Source organism: Astyanax mexicanus, chromosome 14 (assembly GCF_023375975.1).
Source record: "Astyanax mexicanus isolate ESR-SI-001 chromosome 14, AstMex3_surface, whole genome shotgun sequence".
Taxonomy (NCBI): domain Eukaryota; kingdom Metazoa; phylum Chordata; class Actinopteri; order Characiformes; family Acestrorhamphidae; genus Astyanax; species Astyanax mexicanus.
Genome location: NC_064421.1, coordinates 8535774 through 8556967, shown reverse-complemented (window position 1 = coordinate 8556967; position 21194 = coordinate 8535774). Strand labels below are relative to the sequence as shown.

Here is a 21194-nt window from a genome sequence, read left to right as displayed (position 1 = left end):
TAAGGAAAAAAAAAATCATAGGGCCCTGGCAAAGTCAAATAAGGTGAATAAAAATATTCATGTCATGCCACAACTTAATCCAAAATTAAAGTTTGTGCAATTTTCATTATGTACAATCATTTTTATGAAAAATTGCAGTTTTACAGTTGTTTTTCAATACATTTAAGTGACTCAGTTGGACCCAAAGGATCATATGCACCTTTGAGCATATAGGTTTGACACCCCCTTTCTAAAACATCCCTGTGTTGGGTTTAAATAAAAAAAAATAATCAATGTTGAACTTCTACCTGGAACCAATTTAATTTCCATTCTATTATCATTACTATGATTTTACTAATGTGTAGCATTATATTTAGATCAGAAAACCATTTCAAAAGAATACTAGCATGATTCCCACACACACAGATATTCCAAAATATACCCAGAACATTATCAAAAGCACCAGAGATCCCGCATGCAGTCTAATATAGTAGCTACCCACCCAAAAACGACCTTGGCCTCCGAAAAGAACCCTCCGACTTTCCATGTTCAGAAAGAAAATTCAGCATCTCATTTCTCCACCAAGCCAAACACGTCCTGCACCAGTGCGTCACGATTCTCATCTGATAGTGCCCTGTGGCTTCTCACTCTCAGACAGCTGGCACTGTGAGGCAAGCAATATTGTTCACAACATGAGACGGTGTTCCTCTCCTTACAGAACAATAGTGAGGGCAGTGGCACCTTGCCCAGGCAGAGACGGGCTGATCGAGAACCCTTTAGTTCATCACTTCCTCTACAGCAGAGTCTGCTCTAACTACAGGTGATCACCAGGTAAAGGTGGCCAATATAAAAAGACAGAAAACAGCAAGACAGTGACTGCCACTGTACACAAAGAAAACTCCATAATCACCTCTTACTGACCTTAATATCTAATATCCAGACTAACTGATAATAAAGAAAACTAGTTTTCATCATCAGTTTTACTGGCCCTTGAGTAAAACCCTAGATATGCTATCTCAACCAACAGCCACCAACAGGTTACAACAACAGAGTTTCTGCATTACAGATAATAGCCAAATTAGGGAGTTAACACTATAGTTCACTGCTTGGCACTCTTGTTGTTTTCCTCTGTCTAAATTAGGGCTGCACAATATTGTAAAAAATGTACATTGCAAATGTTCTTTTTTTCTGTGATATATATTGCAATATTAAACAATGCAGGGTGCATGACGTCACCAGCTCTGCCCTTACCCACTCTGTCTCACATTCGGACTGATTAAGAGCTGAGTCAGCACTGAGCACTCAAAACTCGAGAAAAAGAGCAAAACAGTAATCGGCCCTTTAGTCAGGCTTTTAATGGCTTTTTAAAAGATAAATAAGAGCATTTTTCTGGGATTAAAAGCGTAAATTGAGCTGTAACTGGACATATCCGCACTGTAAAACTGTGCTGGACTGAGGTGCACAGCTTTCAAAATGTGTGTTTACAAGCACGTGCCCAACCATGTGGATGGAGGCCATGCAGTTACCTTGTGTTTACTCCTGCCCCCCCCCCTCATGCTTCTAAGGCAGCAGTAGGCTGTCACTTACACAGACACAGAGACAGTGCTGTGTATCTACTAAATCCTTCTGAGATTCTGATTCAGATTCAGTAGGATTACTGTATTAACCAGAAATTACAAATTCAACAACTTACCATAATACTAACCTAAAGACTGCACACAATAGGTAAAGAACAATGGGTGAAAGCTATAGTATATATATGGATATAGGTATAGGTGTGATATACATATATGTATATGAATATGAAAGATATAGGTATGTTTGTGGATTACAGGTCTTGTTTATAGTGTATAAATAAGCATGTACTTGGAAATTTGAGTTTGTTCATTGGTGGTACATGGTCTAAAAGGCTTGAGAACCACTGCTCTAAACCTAAGGCTAAATGACTCATCATATTTTTAAAAATCACCAAAAACTCAAACAGCTTAATCCAGAGAAACCACTCTTCACATATGTAATTATGACCCATAAAATAAGAGACACACCCTTAAATTTGACTTGTACTCTTGTCATTTTGAATTTGCATGTAATCAAATATGTATGTACCTCCCAGCACAAGTGATTTGACTGCAGTGTTCTTGTCTTTGTGAACACAGTGGTTATTCCAAAGCTATTAACCAACATATTGTGAAATATTGGGATACTGTACACAAGCTAATGTATTGCAAATAAATGTTCCCACCAATCTTTACATAAAAATTAGGACCCTGTGCCAATTATGAGTTATATTTTATAGTCTGATGGACCTTTAGATAGCTAAAAAATGACTAATTATGTAGATAAGACCTATGCGTGTTCATTTGAGATGTATATATTTGTGATATCTTTGCTTGTAACAGGCAATAAAGACATCATATTATTGAAAAATGGCATTGATAATGTACACTCTAAGATATAATTGAGTAGAACTGTCACTGAGGCAGTATCCTCAAGGAGACGTCATCTTCAGTACCTAGATATATTTTAAAAATATTTATACTATACTTAATTGTTTTTCCATACATTTAAGTGACTAAGCAGGACCCAAAAGATCATAGGCACCTTTGAGGGTACAGGTTTAACATCTAAACAATCCCTGTTTTGAGTTAAAAGTGTGGATTAAAAATGTATATGGTCTCATCCAGCACGACAGACCCTCAATACTGAAATATGGTTAAAATAATGTTAGTTTCAATGTTGAAAAAAATTTATATACTTAAATAAACAAATTAACTCAACATTGAATTTTTAACCTGGAACCAATGTAATGTCTGTTATATTATCATTATTATGATTTTACTAACATGTAGCATCATATTTTGATCAGAAAACCATTTCATATATCTAAATTTGTTTATTTAAAACCGAACACACCAACAACATACTAGAATGTCAAGTTTGTGAACACATGTAGAGTGAAATGGGAACGTATTTTATAAATAAGTTCATAAACTGTTGCAAATTAGAACATTGAAACAATATCGCAAATATCTATGTTGACGTATCTTTTCCAACTGAAACATAATTGAACGTTGATTCAATGTTAAATGTGATATTCATTCGATCTTAACCCTTTCAGAACTGATTTATGTTCCAGTGACAAATTTATATAAATGCTGTTTTCTATCTGTAATGCACACACAAAAATACTCTAAAATAAAATCTATATAAAAATGAAATCCAATTAACTAAAATATTGAATTTATGTTAATGTCCATTGCATTGCATGCCTAATAACGATGGTTATAATAACATAAAATTAGAAAAAAGAAGCCCTTGTTTTTTTTTTTTTTTTCAGTGCAGTGGGCGGGGCTAATCTTCCCTTTATTGGCTGGTTCCAGTCATCAAAGAAAAAAACAGTAAATACATGAGTTCCATTGTAATGGAAGCAGAGTCTGAAAGGGTTAATATAATATTGATTAAAGTGTAAATAAATGCAACATTTCCAGCTGGGGTGTTTTTGGCATTTTTGACAATCAATAAATTATCTTAAAACATAACTTTGCAATATTTAAGTGTATCAATATATATGTATTTTTTTTTACATCCCTACTAAATATACACATTTCTAAAAACAGACCGACGTACCTTCGATTTCTTCTTCTTTCTAGTCAGACTCCCAGTCCAGTCACTGAGCCGCCTCATTTGATTCCTGATAGACTCCTTGGCTCCAGAGCTGTCTGTGATTGGTTTGGACTTGCGACAGGGTAAGGTGAAGGACGAGTACTGCAGGCCCTCGCTGCAAGCCTCTTCAGCAGGTTCTTTCAGCACAGACCCAAAAGAAGCCCTGTGTTTGTAAGGTGTGCCGTTTGAAAACTGCAGATCTTTGGCGGTCGGGAACGTGGCAGCGATGCTCGGGTCTCGGTAGAGATCGGATATCGTGACGCCGGGTAGCTGTTGATCGTAGAAATCCATGCAAACTGGCGAAAGAGCTTCGGAAACCCTGTTGGGAGAGGTAGAGTCTTCGTTCAACTCGCCGCCGGTTCCCCAAGGCGAGTCGTACCAGGAGCCTTCGGAACTCAACGAGCTGCCCTTGCTGGTTCTTGTGGTGGAGCTGGCAGCCACTGGTGCAGAACCATGGTCAAGATGTTCAGAAACATGTAGAGGCACTGTAGATGAAGTGGGCAAGGAAGAGGAGGAGTCCATTGTGGGAGAGAACTTCAGCAGCTGAACTGGTCCAGTGTACTGGTCTGGAAGCAGCCTGGAGTTGTTGGCGACGTTTGCGAACTCTACTCGTACGCTGCCGTCGCTCTTGATTACGACCCTGGGGCTGCTGCTCTGCTCCTCCAGCACCTCCAACCTAGATTTCCGCTCGGGGGTCTTGTACCCAGTCAACTCATTATGCCCAGTATGGCCATTACAGTCTCCCTTTTCATACCTGCTGTGCCCATTTTCCTTGGGTCCTTCCTGGCAGCCATTCTCCAAAGGAAGAACCAACGGTGTTCTTGACGGCAAGCATTCAGAAGAACCATTGCACTGGTCACTGGTTCTCTTCACCTCATTTCCATTGGTGACGTAGTCATAATGACGAGACATGTACGCCGGGTGGCTCTTGGACTGAGACAGGCATCCACGAGCCATAGCTCTGGATTTGAAACCAGAAACCCCTGATCCCACCCTCCACCAACCATGAGTTGATAAACCTCCCTCCTTGGTGGAGCGAAACTTCAATGAATAGGGCTTCTGTCTGCCAGGGAGGACGAAGCCGTTACTCCTGGACCCCTGAACGCTGTACTGGCTCTCTGTGTTCCCCATTCCTGAGGTGGGCACACAGGAAAGACACCATAAGTAATATTAAAACAAGAAATCAGCAGTTCTTAACGTTACAAATCCCTAGCTCTGCTCCTCGCTCAAATTAAAGTGACTTTGCTCTGATCTGAGATTCATCACAGCCTCAGCAGGTCACATTAATTTCACGCGCAAATTGCCGCCCATGACAAATGATTTCAAATGATTTCATTACTCGTGCTGTTTCATGTAGGGATAAATTAAACATGACAGTATGAAAGTATAGCCTGAAGAAGCAGCAGCAGCTTCATCAGTAACATTAACTCAGGACTAATATGAGAGGAATGGGAATCCTGAAGGATTCTTGAGGATTAAAAGATCTTACCTGTGTCTTTAAACTCCTACAGAAATCCTGCAGACTGAACGCTCATCATCTTCTTCCAGGTCAGCTGGCAATCAAGATCTGGTGAGGGCATCTGTGTGGTGCAAAAGAGCATAATGATGCATTAGCTTTTTATTAAAAGGTCATTTTTAAATGGCACGCCAAATTTCAAGAAAAAAAGACATGTTAAAGTTTCATTTATAGTTCTAATTAAGTATAACAAATTAAACATTCAGTAGAAACAAAAAAAAAAGTTTTTTTTTGCTCTTTTAAACTGTTTAGCTAATTTGTTATCACTTAAAAAGTCATTATAATGATAAAGATTGTTGTCTACAATACAATATGGCACATCCCTAGTCAAACCTTTATCAAATCATTTAAGATAGGAGCCCTATCTTAAATCCTGCACAAGGCACGTCACAATGCTCATTGCTACTTTACAAAGTTTACGAATATATCTACATATCTCTAATGAGCGCAGTGTAATGGAAGTGAGGTGTGTTTAGGTAAATTTTGCATATTGCTATGTTTGCAATGGAAAGCACAACATTCAGATGATTACTGCTATCTTAGCAACGCAGGCACACCATGCATTACGAATGCACATAGAGAACTGCTGCGCCAATAAAATACCAATGCGCCAAAATCAGAGCACATCTTTTTTCTTTTTTTTTTAAAGAAAAGGCAAGAGTCACAAAACACAGCCATGATTAGTTAAGATAATTCGTTCATGCCTTTTGCGTGTTTCGTGCCTTGGAAAGCATGCTTTTCCTGTAGTTACAATAGCAAAGACAGTGACACGCTCTAAATCCAGCTGCATTGTGCGCGGTTGGACTGCTCGCCTATTGATCGCTAAAATAAGGCCCAAAGTCTTTTAAAGAAAGCCAACATGGCATTATGTGGAAAACAACCAAACTATCAATCCAGTTTAGAGTCTTTGTTTTAACCACGGCACCATCTGGTGCAATCCTAAAGTGCCATTACCAGACATTACTGTCCTGCCCTCAGCACTGAGGAGAGCTCTCAGTAGGTAAATAGAAGAGTTCTATTCGAGTCTTTCACTGTGGAACTATTTTACAGTGATTAAAAAAATGAACTATAATATCTGAAACTGTATAAAAACTGTAGTCAACAAACAACACATCATTTTAAAGTGTGTACCCCACACACACAAACACACAGAATAAAAAAAAAAATAAATACACTATAAAACAGTAGAAATATATCAAGAGGGACAAATTATATAAAATGTAACTAAAAATAAAGCAATTTTACTTCAGTTTTAATCAGCAGAACATTTTATTTAAAAGCAGTGTGGATCTATTACTATGCAAATGCAAATATGGGATTGGATCAGTACTGAATGATATTTAAGAAACAATACACTCAACATTTGTGCTACAGCAGTGCCAGTATTACACGTTATAGCACGAACCTCGAGAGTATTATTGCGACTATACCCCAGTTCCATTATCGCTGTTTATTGAAAGATTTCGAGTTAAAGAGGACGAGAAAATACGATCTGTTTGGTTATAAAAACTCCATTGCTTCTCTGTTTGTAGCTGCGCTGTTTGGCTTGTAAGCGCTGCATCGTTGCTAGGTTACCTGTATGTTGTGGAGTAATACATGGAGTGTTTCGGTTACAGTGCATTACCGGCTGATAATGGCACTCATAGAACGCCTCTAATCAGCATTAAGAGACTCAGATCAGATCAAAGAATAAAAAAACCCGATTGGTGCATCTCTAGACCAAACACAAAGGACGAGGTAGGAACAGCAGCTGTATTTAAACACATTAGTCTGAAGCACATGTTTGGCGGATGCTCAGATTTCAGGTTTAATGGTTCTTTAAGCTCTTCTGGAGTCAGATGAGGTCTGGACTACATCACTGAAGCTCTAGGCTGGGGTGTTAGTGAAGGAGAAGAACTCAGTTTCCCTCAGACTCCCAACGTTACTCACATATTTCCCCGTGTATCAGAGCTAAATCTCATCTCACCGAACGGTTGGGAAAGTTTCTGAAAGTAGCCTTTATTTCATCCTCTGTTTATTTTTAAACACACAAATTCCACACAGCGTTTTTTTCCCCCTCTGCCGCGCTGCCAAGCAGAGTCCGGCGCAGGATGCCAAATACAGCAGCGGCCAGAAAGCACTCCTGAACATGACCCTCCCCCGTACACACAACACTCACCAACACTCTACACTACAGTTAACCCAAATTAGGGCAAATCAAGCTGTCAAATCCAGTTAAAAAAAGAAGATTTTAAGGGGTTTTACACACACAAATGCTCTGTCCTCTCTCTCTCTCTCTCTCTCTCAAATGGCTTTATTGGCATGAATTGCAAGTAACAACTGTTGCCAAAGCAAACAATTCAACTAATACAAATTATGACAAAAATTGAAGGATAATAAATAAATTACAATATGTGAAAAAACAGTAATAAATAAATATACATATAGTTTATGTAATAATATATATATATATATATATATATATATATATATATATATATATATATATATATATATATATATATATATATATATATATATATATATATATATAATTATATAAGCAGGGTGGTTTAGTGTAGGGTGGGGCTCTGGTTTCTCAGGGTGTGGCAATTGTTTACATATTTAGCAGATAATCCAACACATTCTGGAATCTCTCCTAAATACAGTCTGATCAGATCTTCCTCTGTTATTATCTGTTATTATCTCTCTCTCTCTCTCCATTTTTTTCTCTCTCACTCTCTTCTCTCTCTCTTTGTCTCTCTTTCTCTCTCTGTCTTTGTCTCTCTCTCTCTCTCTCTCTCTCTCTCTCTGTGTTTTTGTCGGTCTCCATTTCTCTGCTGTAAGCTACCTATGGACCTACATCACTGTGCTGAAGACTCTCTTTCTCTCTCTGTCTCTCTCTCTCTGTCTCTCTCTCTCTGTCTCTCTCTCTCTGTCTCTCTCTCTCTGTCTCTCTCTCTCTGTCTCTCTCTCTCTGTCTCTCTGTCGGTCTCCATTTCTCTGCTGTAAGCTACCTATGGACCTACATCACTGTGCTGAAGACTCTCAGACTCTATCTCTTTCCATCTCTCTCCATCTCTCTCCATCTCTCTCCATCTCTCTCCATCTCTCTCCATCTCTCTCCATCTCTCTCCCTCATGATTGCATCCTCTCGAACGCTGTGAATGTACACACTGAACAAACAGAGCAAAGCACATCTGCATGTCAGTTTAAAGTCAAATTTGCTTCATCAAGCTGACGGCAGCTTATTCAGCCTCTCCCTCTCACCCCTCTGTGGGAAAATTTGAGCCTAACTCTGAGGGCAGGATTAGGAGAACATCTGCTCCTCACACACACTGCCTCTCCCCAACATCTCCCCCCAGCTGACCTCCCGACTCCCTGATTAAAAACAGCCTCCATTCCTCACTCCTCCACTGAACGGGTCAGGAGAGGGGAAATCCTTTCACATGCAGCTCACAAAAACGCATTTCAATCCAGACAAATGAGTGTGCAGCATGCTGCAGTCAACCGTCAGCCTGATGGAGTCAACATAAAGGCAGTTCTTTCACAATACTAGCACCACAAACTCACAGAGCGACTCCCGCACAGAGCGGCCATTCAGAGAGCAACGAGATTCAGGACATCTACAAGTGTCTACGAGTGTGAAAGAACTTTATTTTAGAGGTACAAACAGACCGGGCCATTCAGACTCCAGACACAGGCCTTCTCCTGCTGGCTGAACACTAATGTAAGCCACTAGCACCTTAAAAAAGAAAAAAAGGAGAAAAAAAAAGGCCCTAAGATACACCCTTGAGGAACTCCGCTGCTGCTGGCCAGAGAAGCAGGGCATCTGCCTGCTGCTTGTGTGGAAGGAAAGGAAGATCTTACTCACGAGCTGAAATAAGTCTAAAATAGTCTCCTCCAACCTCTAGCGCCATACACACTGGAACCTTTTAGCCAATCATGCTGCAAAAATAGATATATAGGATTTTTTCCCTTCTTATATTTTTATTTTGTCGTCATAGAGATGAGGAAAAATCTATTTTAAAGCTATGACTTCACGACTGCAGAGGGTGATACAGCAAATAATATTCTAACACCATGATAATTAAATATAATTACATTTTCATGATACAATCACATACAAACTGTACCTAATAGCTGCCAACCATAGGACTAATGCTGCTTTCAGCTTACCTGGAAATAAGTTGGGAATAACATTATTGTCATAGAGCTATTCTCTGCCAGATATATGTTTGTTAAAATAATCTTAAATTAATAGTGCTTAACCCTAAAGCCACAAAACAGTTTATCTATATACAGTTTATCTAACTCTATATAAAAGGTTTAACACTAACAAGAGGAGAAAAAAAAACCTACAGGAAAACAAAACTGTAATTAGAATTAATATGAAGGTTTAATGTTTTAATATTTGGTATTGTTATCGGCCACAACTTTGTTTAGGTGTGCTTTAGCAAACTATATTTAAAATAATGAATCTAAAAATGAAGGAAAACATTTTATCTGTGGTTGTTTGCTGTGGGTGGGTGCTTTTCATAGTGTTTGTTTGGGAGGACTTTTATTGACTGGTTTCCCTCCAAAACGGCAGGAGGTGACATCACCACACTTCCTTTTTGAAGCTATTTGAGGCTATTTAAGGCTTTTTGTTTAGCTAGGTTTCGTTTGGGAGTTTGATAGTCAAAAATAGCTTTAATCATTAAATTTTTTCTTCTATTTTTTTTCTCTCTTTCCACTTCATTCCACTTTCCAACTGGACTTTTATAAACACCACCCTCTTGCTTCTGACCCAAAGCATCCTCCCACCAGTTTTTTTGCAGGACCATCACAATCATGCACTAATTAACAGCGTTTCATTTCAACATTACAGTAACTGCACACTAATTCAGAACTTTAAAAAGGCTCTGCTGTAAATGTGACTGCATAAATAAGTGTCCCTTAAAGCCAGTGCCTATTTGTCCTTGAGACAGAAGAAAAAAAAATCACTGGTGACCCGTATACATCTACTGAGGTTAGCCCTCCTTATCTCAGCACAGCAGCAGCAGGCTGATGTAGAATGGCCCTTGTGAGGAAAACCCTCTCGACCTTCACAGAACACTTGAAGGAACAAACCAGATCGGCAAATCACCAACCAGGGAATTCTCTGCTTTGTAGAAGCTGAAATGAAGCAATCCAGCAGTAAAACAAAAGATTTAAGGGTACGCTAAAAGGAGAAAACATTAAAACGTGTGGTTATTAATAAACACTGAAACAACGCTGCAACAACATTTTAAACAACAGCAAACAGAATAACTAGCCTAAGAAAAATAAGTGTAGCCGGGACAAGTGCCAATAAACATTTAAAGTAGCTGTCTGAAGCATTTCTGAGTGTGCTGGAATGACTATCCCTGCTAAGCCTAATACTGTATATGGTATCGGGTCGCTTTTCGCGGGAGTTCTTCTGGCCACGTCACACATCTTTACGTACTTGCATCACACGTACAGCTTCTAAAAGAGAATCCGGCTCAGTTTTACTAAACGCGAGCGGCTGGTGGAGCAATGGAGACTTCAGAAGAGGAAACTAGGAGCTCAGTAGCTCATTCACTCATAGTAAAAACAAAGAAATGAAGGAGTGAAGCTGATGACTGAGCGCGCGCTCTCTCTCTCTCTCTCTCTCTGAATAAAACATAACCTGGAATCAGATTCTTCCACTCTGAAAGGAGACCGCATCACACCCGCCCAGCTTAAAATTATTCTTCCGCATGCTCTGTGCAATTACCTATTCTGACCAGAGAGGGCCCTAAATCCCCCAAATCCCAAAATGTATAGACATCAACTTTAAGGAAATTAAAATAATTTAGTATCATAGTATCTTAAATGCAGAGATTCTCAACCTTTTCCACCTCATGACCCACCTGTTCATAACAAGAAACAACCAACAAAAAAGGAGAAAAATCTTTTTTTTTAATTAATTCTATTTTCTGGTCTACAGGATTATAAGGCGCATTAAGCAACACTAGTAAGGATGCCTACGTTAAAGTGAGAAAGATTCCAATGGGTATGCTGAGGGAAGCGCCTAAGTAAACAAAACTGTAATTTTTAAAAAGAATTTTTTTTTTTTTAAGTAAAACGAGCGCAGGATGCTAAACTACACAGATTTCTCTCTGTAAACCATTTATTTGGGTGAGTAAAGTGCTTCAGTTTGTTTACAGTAAGCTTAGATTTACAGTATTTTGTCTGGATGCAGCACTATTAGCATTAGCCGCTAACCAAAGCGCTAGCGGTATGTAAATGACACCCGATAGCGCTAGACTAAGGAACCCTGAGTGTTCCGGTAACCCAGGGTACTATCAGCTAGCGGTTCATCCCATGTAGCTTTTTTTTTAACATGGCGAACACGCAGACTAGCGCTGCGGTTAGCAGCTAATACTAATGCTGCTGCACCCAGCCTTAGTGCTGTAGAAACTTCACTAAAAACTCACCCTTATAACCCTCTACTTCAGCAGAGTGGCTTTACTGCTCATTAATACCTGACTGGTAGAATTCATACATAAAACTTTCCCAATTGTAGGATTTTAAGTGCGCCTTATAGCCCGAAAAATACGATAATATTAATAAACAAAAAAGATACTACATGATTAACTGAACAGACAGGTTGCTCAAAAAAAGGGGAAACTAATGAACTCATTGAAACTGTTACACCCACAGGATCACAGCTTCACACAAACACAAGGTTGTTAAGGGTTTCCCTGTTACATCACAGGACACTTATTATTAGCTGCCCAGTTCTCAGAAGCACTTCCTCCACAGAAGCACACATTAGAGTCCAAGAAACAGAGTCTTATCACCTGCTGGCAGCGGCAGAGAACTGCTTTTAAATGGATAAAGAGAAGACAAAGGTCACTCTCGCTGAAAACAGACATAATAGAGTAACCACAGGAAGACAAATGACTGTATGAGAGAGAGGCAGGAAGCTATTATGGTTAGGAACACACACACATAAAATACACACACACACACACACACAGATATAAATGAACAAACACACACACACACACTACTGTTTCTGACAAAGGACCTGGTTTACCATCTCTATAATACAAAGCACAAAGCAGAAAATACCATATTTATTTAATTAATTCCAGTCTGTCTCCGCATGTCCTCTCAGTCTGTTCTCAGGAGGGATTCAGACCCCTGGCAGAAGCTGTAAATGACTGTGACAGACAGTCTGATAGCAGCTCACAGAGTGTCAGAATATTTCAAAGTGAACGCAGCATCAATGCTCAGTTCAATAAGTGCCAAAGGAACATCTTCAGCTCTTTCCTTTAAACTAGTGCTGAGCGGTATGACAAAAACCTACACCACTGTATTTAAGATTCTGAAGGTTTCATGGTATATCACTGTATTTTTATAATTATTATTTTATTTTTTGCAAGACTGGGCTTTTATATAGGTTTGTGACTTAGTGTACTGTTAGAAGTACATATAATATAAAACACTAAGGCTTTAAAATTAAGGCTTTGATTACTACTGGGTTTATTTTGTCCCACAAAATCACTCAATATATGAAGAAATCAGAGTTAATTATCAGAAAAACAGCTCAAAAATATAAACAATAGACCTTAAAAATAGATAAGCCAACAACTTTAACACAACTTCCTTTACAAAACTCTTTTTATTTTTATTGTTGTCTTCTTAAGTAAATTATTTTTTTAATTAACTCAAGTAAATTATTCAAGTGCTTATTATTATTATTATTATTTATTTATTTATTTTTTTAAATAGTTTTACCACTGATTTGCTTTCTTTTAAATCTTGTTTTTATTTATTGTACAGCACTTTGGTCGACACTTAATGTCTTTTAAATGTGCTTTATTAATAAATTGACTTGACTTGACATTTTAAATAGTTCCATAAACACTGTAAATGGTCCCAAAATACTCAAGGTTTAAATATTTAATAAGATATTTCTCAAAAGTTCTATTGCAGAAGTAAGACACACGTTTAATATAAATGTATAATGTTTTTCTGGAGACATTAGAGGCATTACAGTATTAAAACCAGCCACAATTCCCTTCTTTCTCCAGATAACAAATACATACAATTCAGGGAGCAATAATATTATACTTTAAGCTACAGTATTAATATATTTAAATAGATTTAAAAGGTTTTTTGCACCTCTTATCCAAAGATTTAGGAAGTTTAATCACTTGTATGTAATAAATGATTCTATACCCAGGACTGATTCTGGACTCGTCTCTGAGCTGTGGATTGATTGTATAATTCCATTAATCTTTTTCTGAGTATATAGTTGCTGTTTGCTGTTGTTTTTCTATTTAACTCGGATAACACTAATTACTCTGGTATACTGCCCAGCAGTACTTTAAACCTTCAACAAGTGACTATCCAAACACAGCTAGCCCTGAACAGAGGTGGGTGATATTTTAAACAATACAATAATATCATGATACATTATCCTTTAAGTACCATAGTACTAGTTTGACATAAATGTACTAGTGTTTTATAGTGAACCCAACCAAAATATGCCATAATAATATGCCTCGGGTAATGTTAGCACTGTCTCACATTAGCATCAATTAGAGGTTTTAGTAAATAATGAAGCATTAGATCATATTTCATGCATCCAAACACAATAAAAAAACATGTCCACAGACAGAGGTGGGGCAGTACTGTGTGTATATGGCTGATTTAATGAGACATGCTGTAAAACTGATTTAATAAGACTGTTAAATACTACTGCTTTCACTATTGTTGACATGTTTGTGTACCTGTGTTCGAATGGAATAGAGAATATTCCTGCTCTCTTAGTAATAAACTAATGGGTTGGTCAGAGTTATAGAAGTACTGATACTGATAATCAATCATCGAGGACAAAATATGACATATTGCTTAAAAACCCTACATTTAACACACTACAACCAGTCAAACAAAACAAAATTGAGATGTCCTGCAGTAAAACATGCAAATGTCAATTAGCACAAATTATGTCCTCAAAAAAAGAATATCATGGCACCTTGCAAGACTGTCTGGATGGGCAAATCATTACAAAGCCTTACAAACTGTGCTGCTCCAGTGATCTCCACCACTGTTACTTTTACCTTGGCATGCCAGGCACTGCACTATGTAACTTATGTGAAGTGGGTTGGAAAACGCAGTCATATAATGAGTCATATTAGTGTAAAATCCTATAAAATGACTACCGCAGAGTTGTACAATCCCAAGCCCATACCCAAAATCAGCCCACCTCACTCCATTTGCTGTATCTTTCAGCTTGTCCAAAAATGTGTGTACTTTAGAGAATGCTTGAAGCACAAAATAATAATCCCCACATTTAAGCAGATAATTTATTTTCTATATTTAATGAACCATGCAAACTTTCAAAGTCCACAACATCCTCAGAAAACTAAATTAACTGGAACAGATTTGATCACAATAATGTCTAGATATATTATTCAGCCCCTACCTTAAGTGTCCCTACTTAACTCTACCATGACCTCAACCCCAGGCAGGCACTATCACGAACATCATGTTTTAAAAAGTACAGACAGAACTTTCCGACTGCCACAGGAAACTCACGCCAGGTCCAATCACACTGGAATTAGATTAACGCTCCATAAATGAATCCAGACATCACAAAACACGGCAAAGTCAATCCATTACAAACAGCTACAGACAGACCACCATAGAGCACACACCTGCACACCTCACGCAGCCCTGTCTCAGCATCTGCCTCTAAATCCTGTTAATATCAGAAACAAAGCCTGAACCTGCCTGAAGAAAGGAAAAGAGAAAAAACTTCTTCTTACCTCTGCAAAAGAGCTTTAATCTCACTGGCTTTGAAGAGCAAGCAAGCGAAATCCAGAGCTGCCTGATCTCAAAGTCGATTCTCACACAAGGGCTTGTACTCTTAGAGTGACAAACTTAGACACGTTGAGTCACACACACACACACACACACACACACACGGAAACTCCCTCCCTGGTTGGCTCTGAGACCGAGTGACTCTTAATCCTGAGCAGGACAACACAGAGAGAGAGAGAGAGAGAGAGAGAGAGAGAGAGAGAGAGAGAGAGAGAGGAAAATCTGAGTGCCTCACTGTCACTGACTGGAGTCTACTACACTCACTGGGCCTCAGATGTTCAGCTGGACAAGCCAGAAGTTTTCCCTCCACTTTGGTCTGATCTGTGGACGAAGCTCCACACTGGGCAGCTTAAAATAAACTGCTGTAATAGAGGCAGCAAGAGCAGAGTCTGAAATAAGATCAAGACAAGGACAGAGTCTGAGTTAGAAGCTTAAGTCTGATTTGAGATATGTGAAGGGAAACATCAAAACAGAGTCTAGACCAAGACCATTAAATAATACACAAGTTGTTATATATGTATAAAAAAGAGTAAACTATAGAGTTATGTTGTAGTCTAGACAGCAAGTCCAAGACCAAGACTTTTAGTAGTTGAGTCAACGTCCAATTTAAGATTACGTCTAAGTGAATACCAAGACTCTTAGCAGTACTCAGAATCAAGACAAAGGCAGAGGACACATCAAGTCCAAGACAAAGACCATTAAATTGTGGTTAAGTCAAGGCAAAAAAAAAAAAAAAAAAAGGATTTCCTACAGAATCCGAAACAAGACCAAAACAGGGACACAGAGTCTGAGTCAAGACCTGGAAAGGGAAACATCAGCACAGAGTCTAGACCAAGACCATTAAATAGTGGTCAAGTTGTGGTTTAAAAAAAAGGTTTCAAACACTCTGGCCTGAACACCTCGAGTCCAAGACCAAGACCATTAAATAGTGGTTAAGTCGAAGTAAAAAATAAATAAATAAATAAATAAACTAGAAACTACAATATGGTCTGATCTGTGGACAGAGCTCCACACTGGACAGCTTAGAGAAAACTGCTGTAATAAAAGCAGCAAGAGCAGAGTCTAAAACAAGACCAAGACAAGGACACTGAGTTGAGTCAGTAACATTAGTTTGAGTCACGACCTGGAAAGGGAAACATCAAAACAAAGTCTAGACCAAGACCATTAAATAAGTCAAGTTGTTGTTTAAAGAAAAAAGGTTTCATACAATCTGGCCTGAAAGAGCTTCCACACTGGACAACCTATAGAGTCATGTTGTAGTCAAGATGGCAAGACCCTAGTACAAGGCAAGACCAAGACTTTTAGTAGTTGAGTCAACGTCCAATTTTAGATCAACACAGGGAAACAAAGTCTAAGTCAAGACCAAGACTCTTAGCAGTCAACAGGATCAAGACAGAGGACACATTGAGTCCAAGTGCAAGATCATTAAATACTGGTCAAAAAAGATTTCCTACAATCTGGCATTAACTTTGGAAAGAGCTTCACTCAACAGAGTAAACTATAGAGTTATGTTGGAGTCAAGATTGCAAGAGCCTAGTTCAAGTCAAGAGCACGACTTTTAGTAGTTGAGTCAACGTCCAATTTAAGATCAAGACTCTTAGCAAGACTCTTCAGAATCAAGACAAAGGCAGAGAACAGATCAAGTCCAAATGCAAGACCATTAAATAGTGGTCAAGTTGTGGTCAAAACAACTAGAAAAAAAATACAAAGATTTTCTAAAATCTGGTCTGAATTTTGGACAGAGCTCCACACTAAACAACCTATAGAGTTATATTGTAGTCAAGACAGCAAGAGCCTAGTCCAAGTCAAGACCAAGACTTTTAATAGTTGAGTCAACATCCAATTTAAGATCAAGACAGGGAAGTGGAGTCTAATGAAGACCAAGACTCTTAGCAATAGTCAGAATCAATACAAAAGGCTGAAGACACATTGAGTCCAGACCAAGACTCTTAGTAGTCGAGTAGTGACTAAGACTTTTAATAAAGTCCAAGACCAGGAGTGAGTGAAATACACTGACCAATTCCAGACCCAGTCTTTCAGTAGCCAAGCCTAGTCAAGTCAAGACCTAGACCAAGACCTGAAGTAGCCAATACCTAGATAAAACTAAGAGACTAAGAGAGATTAAGGTCTTATCATAGTAAAAAAAAAAAAAAAAAAATATATATATATACATATATATGATATATGTATATATGATACATACATATATATATGATACATATATAAAAGCATATTATTCCACCATGTATCTGAAACTAATTATAAATATAAATAAATAAATAAAGTAACATAGTCCAAACTTACTATTAATCATTTTATAGTCATAATTATACAATAATACAATAAAAAACGCAAAATGTGTAAATTCAGTGTGATAAGATGACCATTATTAGGCCTGGCACAATAACAATATTTGGTGTACTACATATTGTCCAAGAAAATATGTTTGTGTGAAACTATTATTGTCAGTTTGAGACCATTAAATTTCATTGACATAATAGCATAACAAAGCAAGCACATCCTTTTAAATACAAAACTAATTCATCTTGTGTAGTCCATACTGTGTGTATGTAGTCACAGTTACAACAAACATACAAATAAACAACAGACGATATCATGATTATCAAATGATTATTATTAAGGTAAATGTCCATTTATTGTATGATAAATCCATAATGTAATCATCATGACAGGCCTAATCATAATATATAAAAAATAAATAAGTTATTAGTTAATAAAATACATGGTCAGCTGAAAATGTTGAATGAAATGAATGAAAGAGGATTAACATTCACCTGTTAATGTAATGTTATAACAACCTCCACCTCACTCCAAGACCAAGACAAGACTGATTCCAACTGAGGTTAAAGAAGAGAGAACAAGACTAGAACAAAGACTCAAAGCCAGTCTAAAGCCTGAGTTTAGACTACAGCACAACACTACTACTACTACTAACAGAGAGGCTATCCAGTAGTAGAAAGCAGTGTGAGGCTTTCTACCCTCTGCTCTGTGAGTGTGAGTCTGAAAACCCCCACCAACCTCACCCAGCCCAGCAGTCTGAGGCCAGCCCAACCAGTCCAGCCCAGTGACTGGTTCAGCCAGTGAGGGGTATGGGGGGAGGGATAAGCAGGACAACAGGGTCAGTCAGTGAAGCTGTAGAAAAAAGGGAGTACGAGTTTCTAAACATGATTATGCAGAGGAAACAGGATGCATGTCGAGCCCACACAAGTTTTTTTTAACTTTTAAACTAGGGCTGTATGATATATCGAATGCACAACAGTCATACGCAGTGCAGGCGATGTCACATCTTGCAATGTTTAGATTCTTATCACAAGAAGTAGATACACAGCGCTGTCTCTGTGTCTGTGTGAGTGACAGGCTGCTGCCGCCTGAGAAGCACACATTTTGAAAGCTGTGCACCTCAGTCCAGCACGGTTTTGTGCAGATATTTCCAGTTACAGCTTAATTCACACTTTTAATCCCAGAAAAAAAACATTTTTATTTACCTTTTAAAAAGCCATTTAAATGCCTGATTAAAGGGCTGATTACTGTTGTTTTACTGTTTTCCTCGGGATGATATTTTAAAAACAGATTCTGTTGAATCTGTCTTTTTCTGTGGACTTTTTTAACGTTGGTTGACACTTGAGTGAACTGTAGAGTACATAAGCACATTAATGTTTGTTGTGTTTTAGCCACCCATCATTCTTTGCCTTCTCTCATTAATGTCTGAAGGATTCCTTATTTATACCTTTTACCTTTTACATCATCCTCCAACAATGATAGACTGCGTGTACTCTTTCATTTCGTGATCTCTCTCTCTCTTTTTCTCTCTCTCTGTGTCTGAAAAGAAAAATAAACTGTAGGAGTGGATGTCCTGGCATGCTCCGCTCCAGTGTTCTGGGCTCATTCCTCGCTGTGGTTTTCTGAATGCGACTGTTTGAATGAACTCTCTCTGTAACCTCAGCTATGCTCTGGGCTTTTTAATGGAGTCGGTTGGGCAAGCAGGCTGTTGGGTAAACACGACATTTGGTCTGCATTCGGCTTTATTTCCCCTCGAGGTTTAAAGTAGGGCTGCATGATATTTGAAAAGTTTACATTGCAATTCTTTTTTTTCCAAAGATATATATCGCGATATTAAACAATGCAGAGCCCGTGACGTCACCAGCCCCGCTCCCGCCCGCATGCTGACTCGTGTACGGACCAATCAAAAGCTGAGTTAGCGCTGAACTCTTAAAACCCGAGGAAAACAGCAAAACAACAGTAAGACACTTTAATCAGACATTTAAAAGGCTTTTTAAAAGGTAAATAAGAGCGTTTTTCAGGGATTAAAAGCGTGAATTCAGCTGTAACTGGAAATATCTGTGTAAAACTGTGCTGGACTATGGTGCACAGCTTTTAACAGATGCTTTTATTAGCACGTGCCCAACCATGTGAATAGAGGCCATGTGGTTACCTTGTGTTTACTCCCCCTCGCACTTCTCAGGCAGCAGCAGGCTGTCACTCACACAGACACAGAGACAGCGCTGTGTATCTACTTCTTATGTCAAAAAGCAAAACATTGGAACATGACGTGTTTGCTTTAATTGCCTTAAGCAACATTGCACGTCCTGCGATGTGACTATTGCGCATTCGCACATCACAAATGACAAAGTTAAAGGATATATTGTAACGCCTTCTTTATAGTGAAAACAACCGTACTAATGTGCACTAAGGTCAGATCATTGACCTGATGCAGTAAAACAGATCCTTGAGGAACGTGTGGCGGTTCTTCAATTTGAAACTGTGGTAGAACATTTCATGGTTCTGAAAACATAATTTCTCTAAAAAATCTGTTCTTAGTTCCTCAAAAAAACAAAGAAGATCCAGACCAGTTTCAAACAGAAACATTCCAGCAATAGTTTCTGAATAAACTCACAGATCACACTTTCTAACTGAAGAGCTCATCTGTCCAGTGATCTCAGTGGAAAAACAGGAAACACACTTGATTAAAAAGTGACAGCATAAATATCTATTCATAATGAAACCTTAAGATTTATTACTAACTGTTATATGTTTATTTGTCATTGGTTTCCTAATGAAAGAGCAGCTTTTACAGACTGATTTATTGGTATACTATAAAACCCGCACTAAACTATGCTTATCAACTTTCAATCTATATAATGTCTATTTAATTATGAAAATTAACTTTACAGTCTGTGAAGTTACAATCTTTCCTCTCAAAGTAAGTATTTTTTTTTAAGATTCTTAAGAACTGTACCTACTGATTTGGGAAAAATACTTGTCTTAGAATAAAATCAAAATCAACATCCATTATTAACAATTCAGTAAATAATTTACGTTTGCAACAACTTTTTATGTACTTTCACCTGACTTAGCTAGGCCTCTCTTGTAAAAGATCATCAAGATTAATAAGTAGGGTGAACTTAAAATAGTAAAAGAGTTAAAAGTTAGTTTATAAATACATATTAAGAATCAATTTGAGCAGCTACATTTAAAATAAAATTACTAAAAGACTCGCTCGCCGAGCCATCACTGACTGATCGCCAGTCACAGATGCCTGGCAAATATTTGGCATGCTAGATATCTGACCCAGTCAGTGACTGGGGGTCAGGAGCAGCGGATACCCACAGTTAATGGAATTAAGGAGAGAGGGAGATTCACTGGTCCAAAAAGCACCACATGCATAACCAGAGCCATTTATGGAGAGTTTGACCACTTTCTGCCCCCCTGTAAATGTTACACTCTAAAGGGAGGCAGTGAGTGAGTCCCCTATGAATGGGTTGAATGGGGCAAAAAGCTAAAAACTTGAGATTTAAATTAAAAATAAATAAAAATATTTATTTAATATTAGAAAGTAGGATAATGTATTTTACAAAAAAAAAGCAAAAAAAGCATGTCTTTATATTTCAATTTATCTACAGAAAACTATAAAGCAGTAGCATTACTGCTACTGTGAGCTGACTGGTTGATGAGCTGATTCTGGAGATACATCTAGAGAAACATGAAATATTTGATATAGTTCTGTGTTGAGAACATATTGCTACATATTTCAGAATAAAACTGATCAGATATTTATAAATTCTGATTTTGCTCAGTTGCTTTATATGAACTCATTCATTCATTGCACTCACTTTAAGTGCGTATTCTCCTCTGTAGAGATTTTCTGGCACGGCATCGCTAGTTCTTGTGCGTTAAG

At 38.0% G+C, this 21194-nt stretch overlaps 1 protein-coding gene across 5 annotated transcripts in view; it reads right to left on the bottom strand.

Annotated features, from left to right (window-relative positions):
* The window catches only part of tiam2a (TIAM Rac1 associated GEF 2a), a 207037-nt gene that overhangs the window by 94927 nt on the left and 90916 nt on the right, over positions 1 to 21194 (bottom strand). For 4 of the 5 annotated variants that reach the window (XM_049464139.1, XM_022673209.2, XM_022673211.2 and 1 more), the window contains exons 2-3: positions 5132 to 5222; positions 3607 to 4775 (exon numbers count right to left, since the gene is read on the bottom strand). In XM_049464139.1, the coding sequence (XP_049320096.1) occupies positions 3607 to 4773 (1167 nt within the window). In that variant the 5' untranslated portion in view covers positions 4774 to 4775; positions 5132 to 5222. Of the gene's footprint in view, positions 1 to 3606; positions 4776 to 5131; positions 5223 to 14943; positions 15053 to 21194 lie in introns of those variants that run through there. The other variant, XM_022673210.2, reaches the window with a different exon arrangement.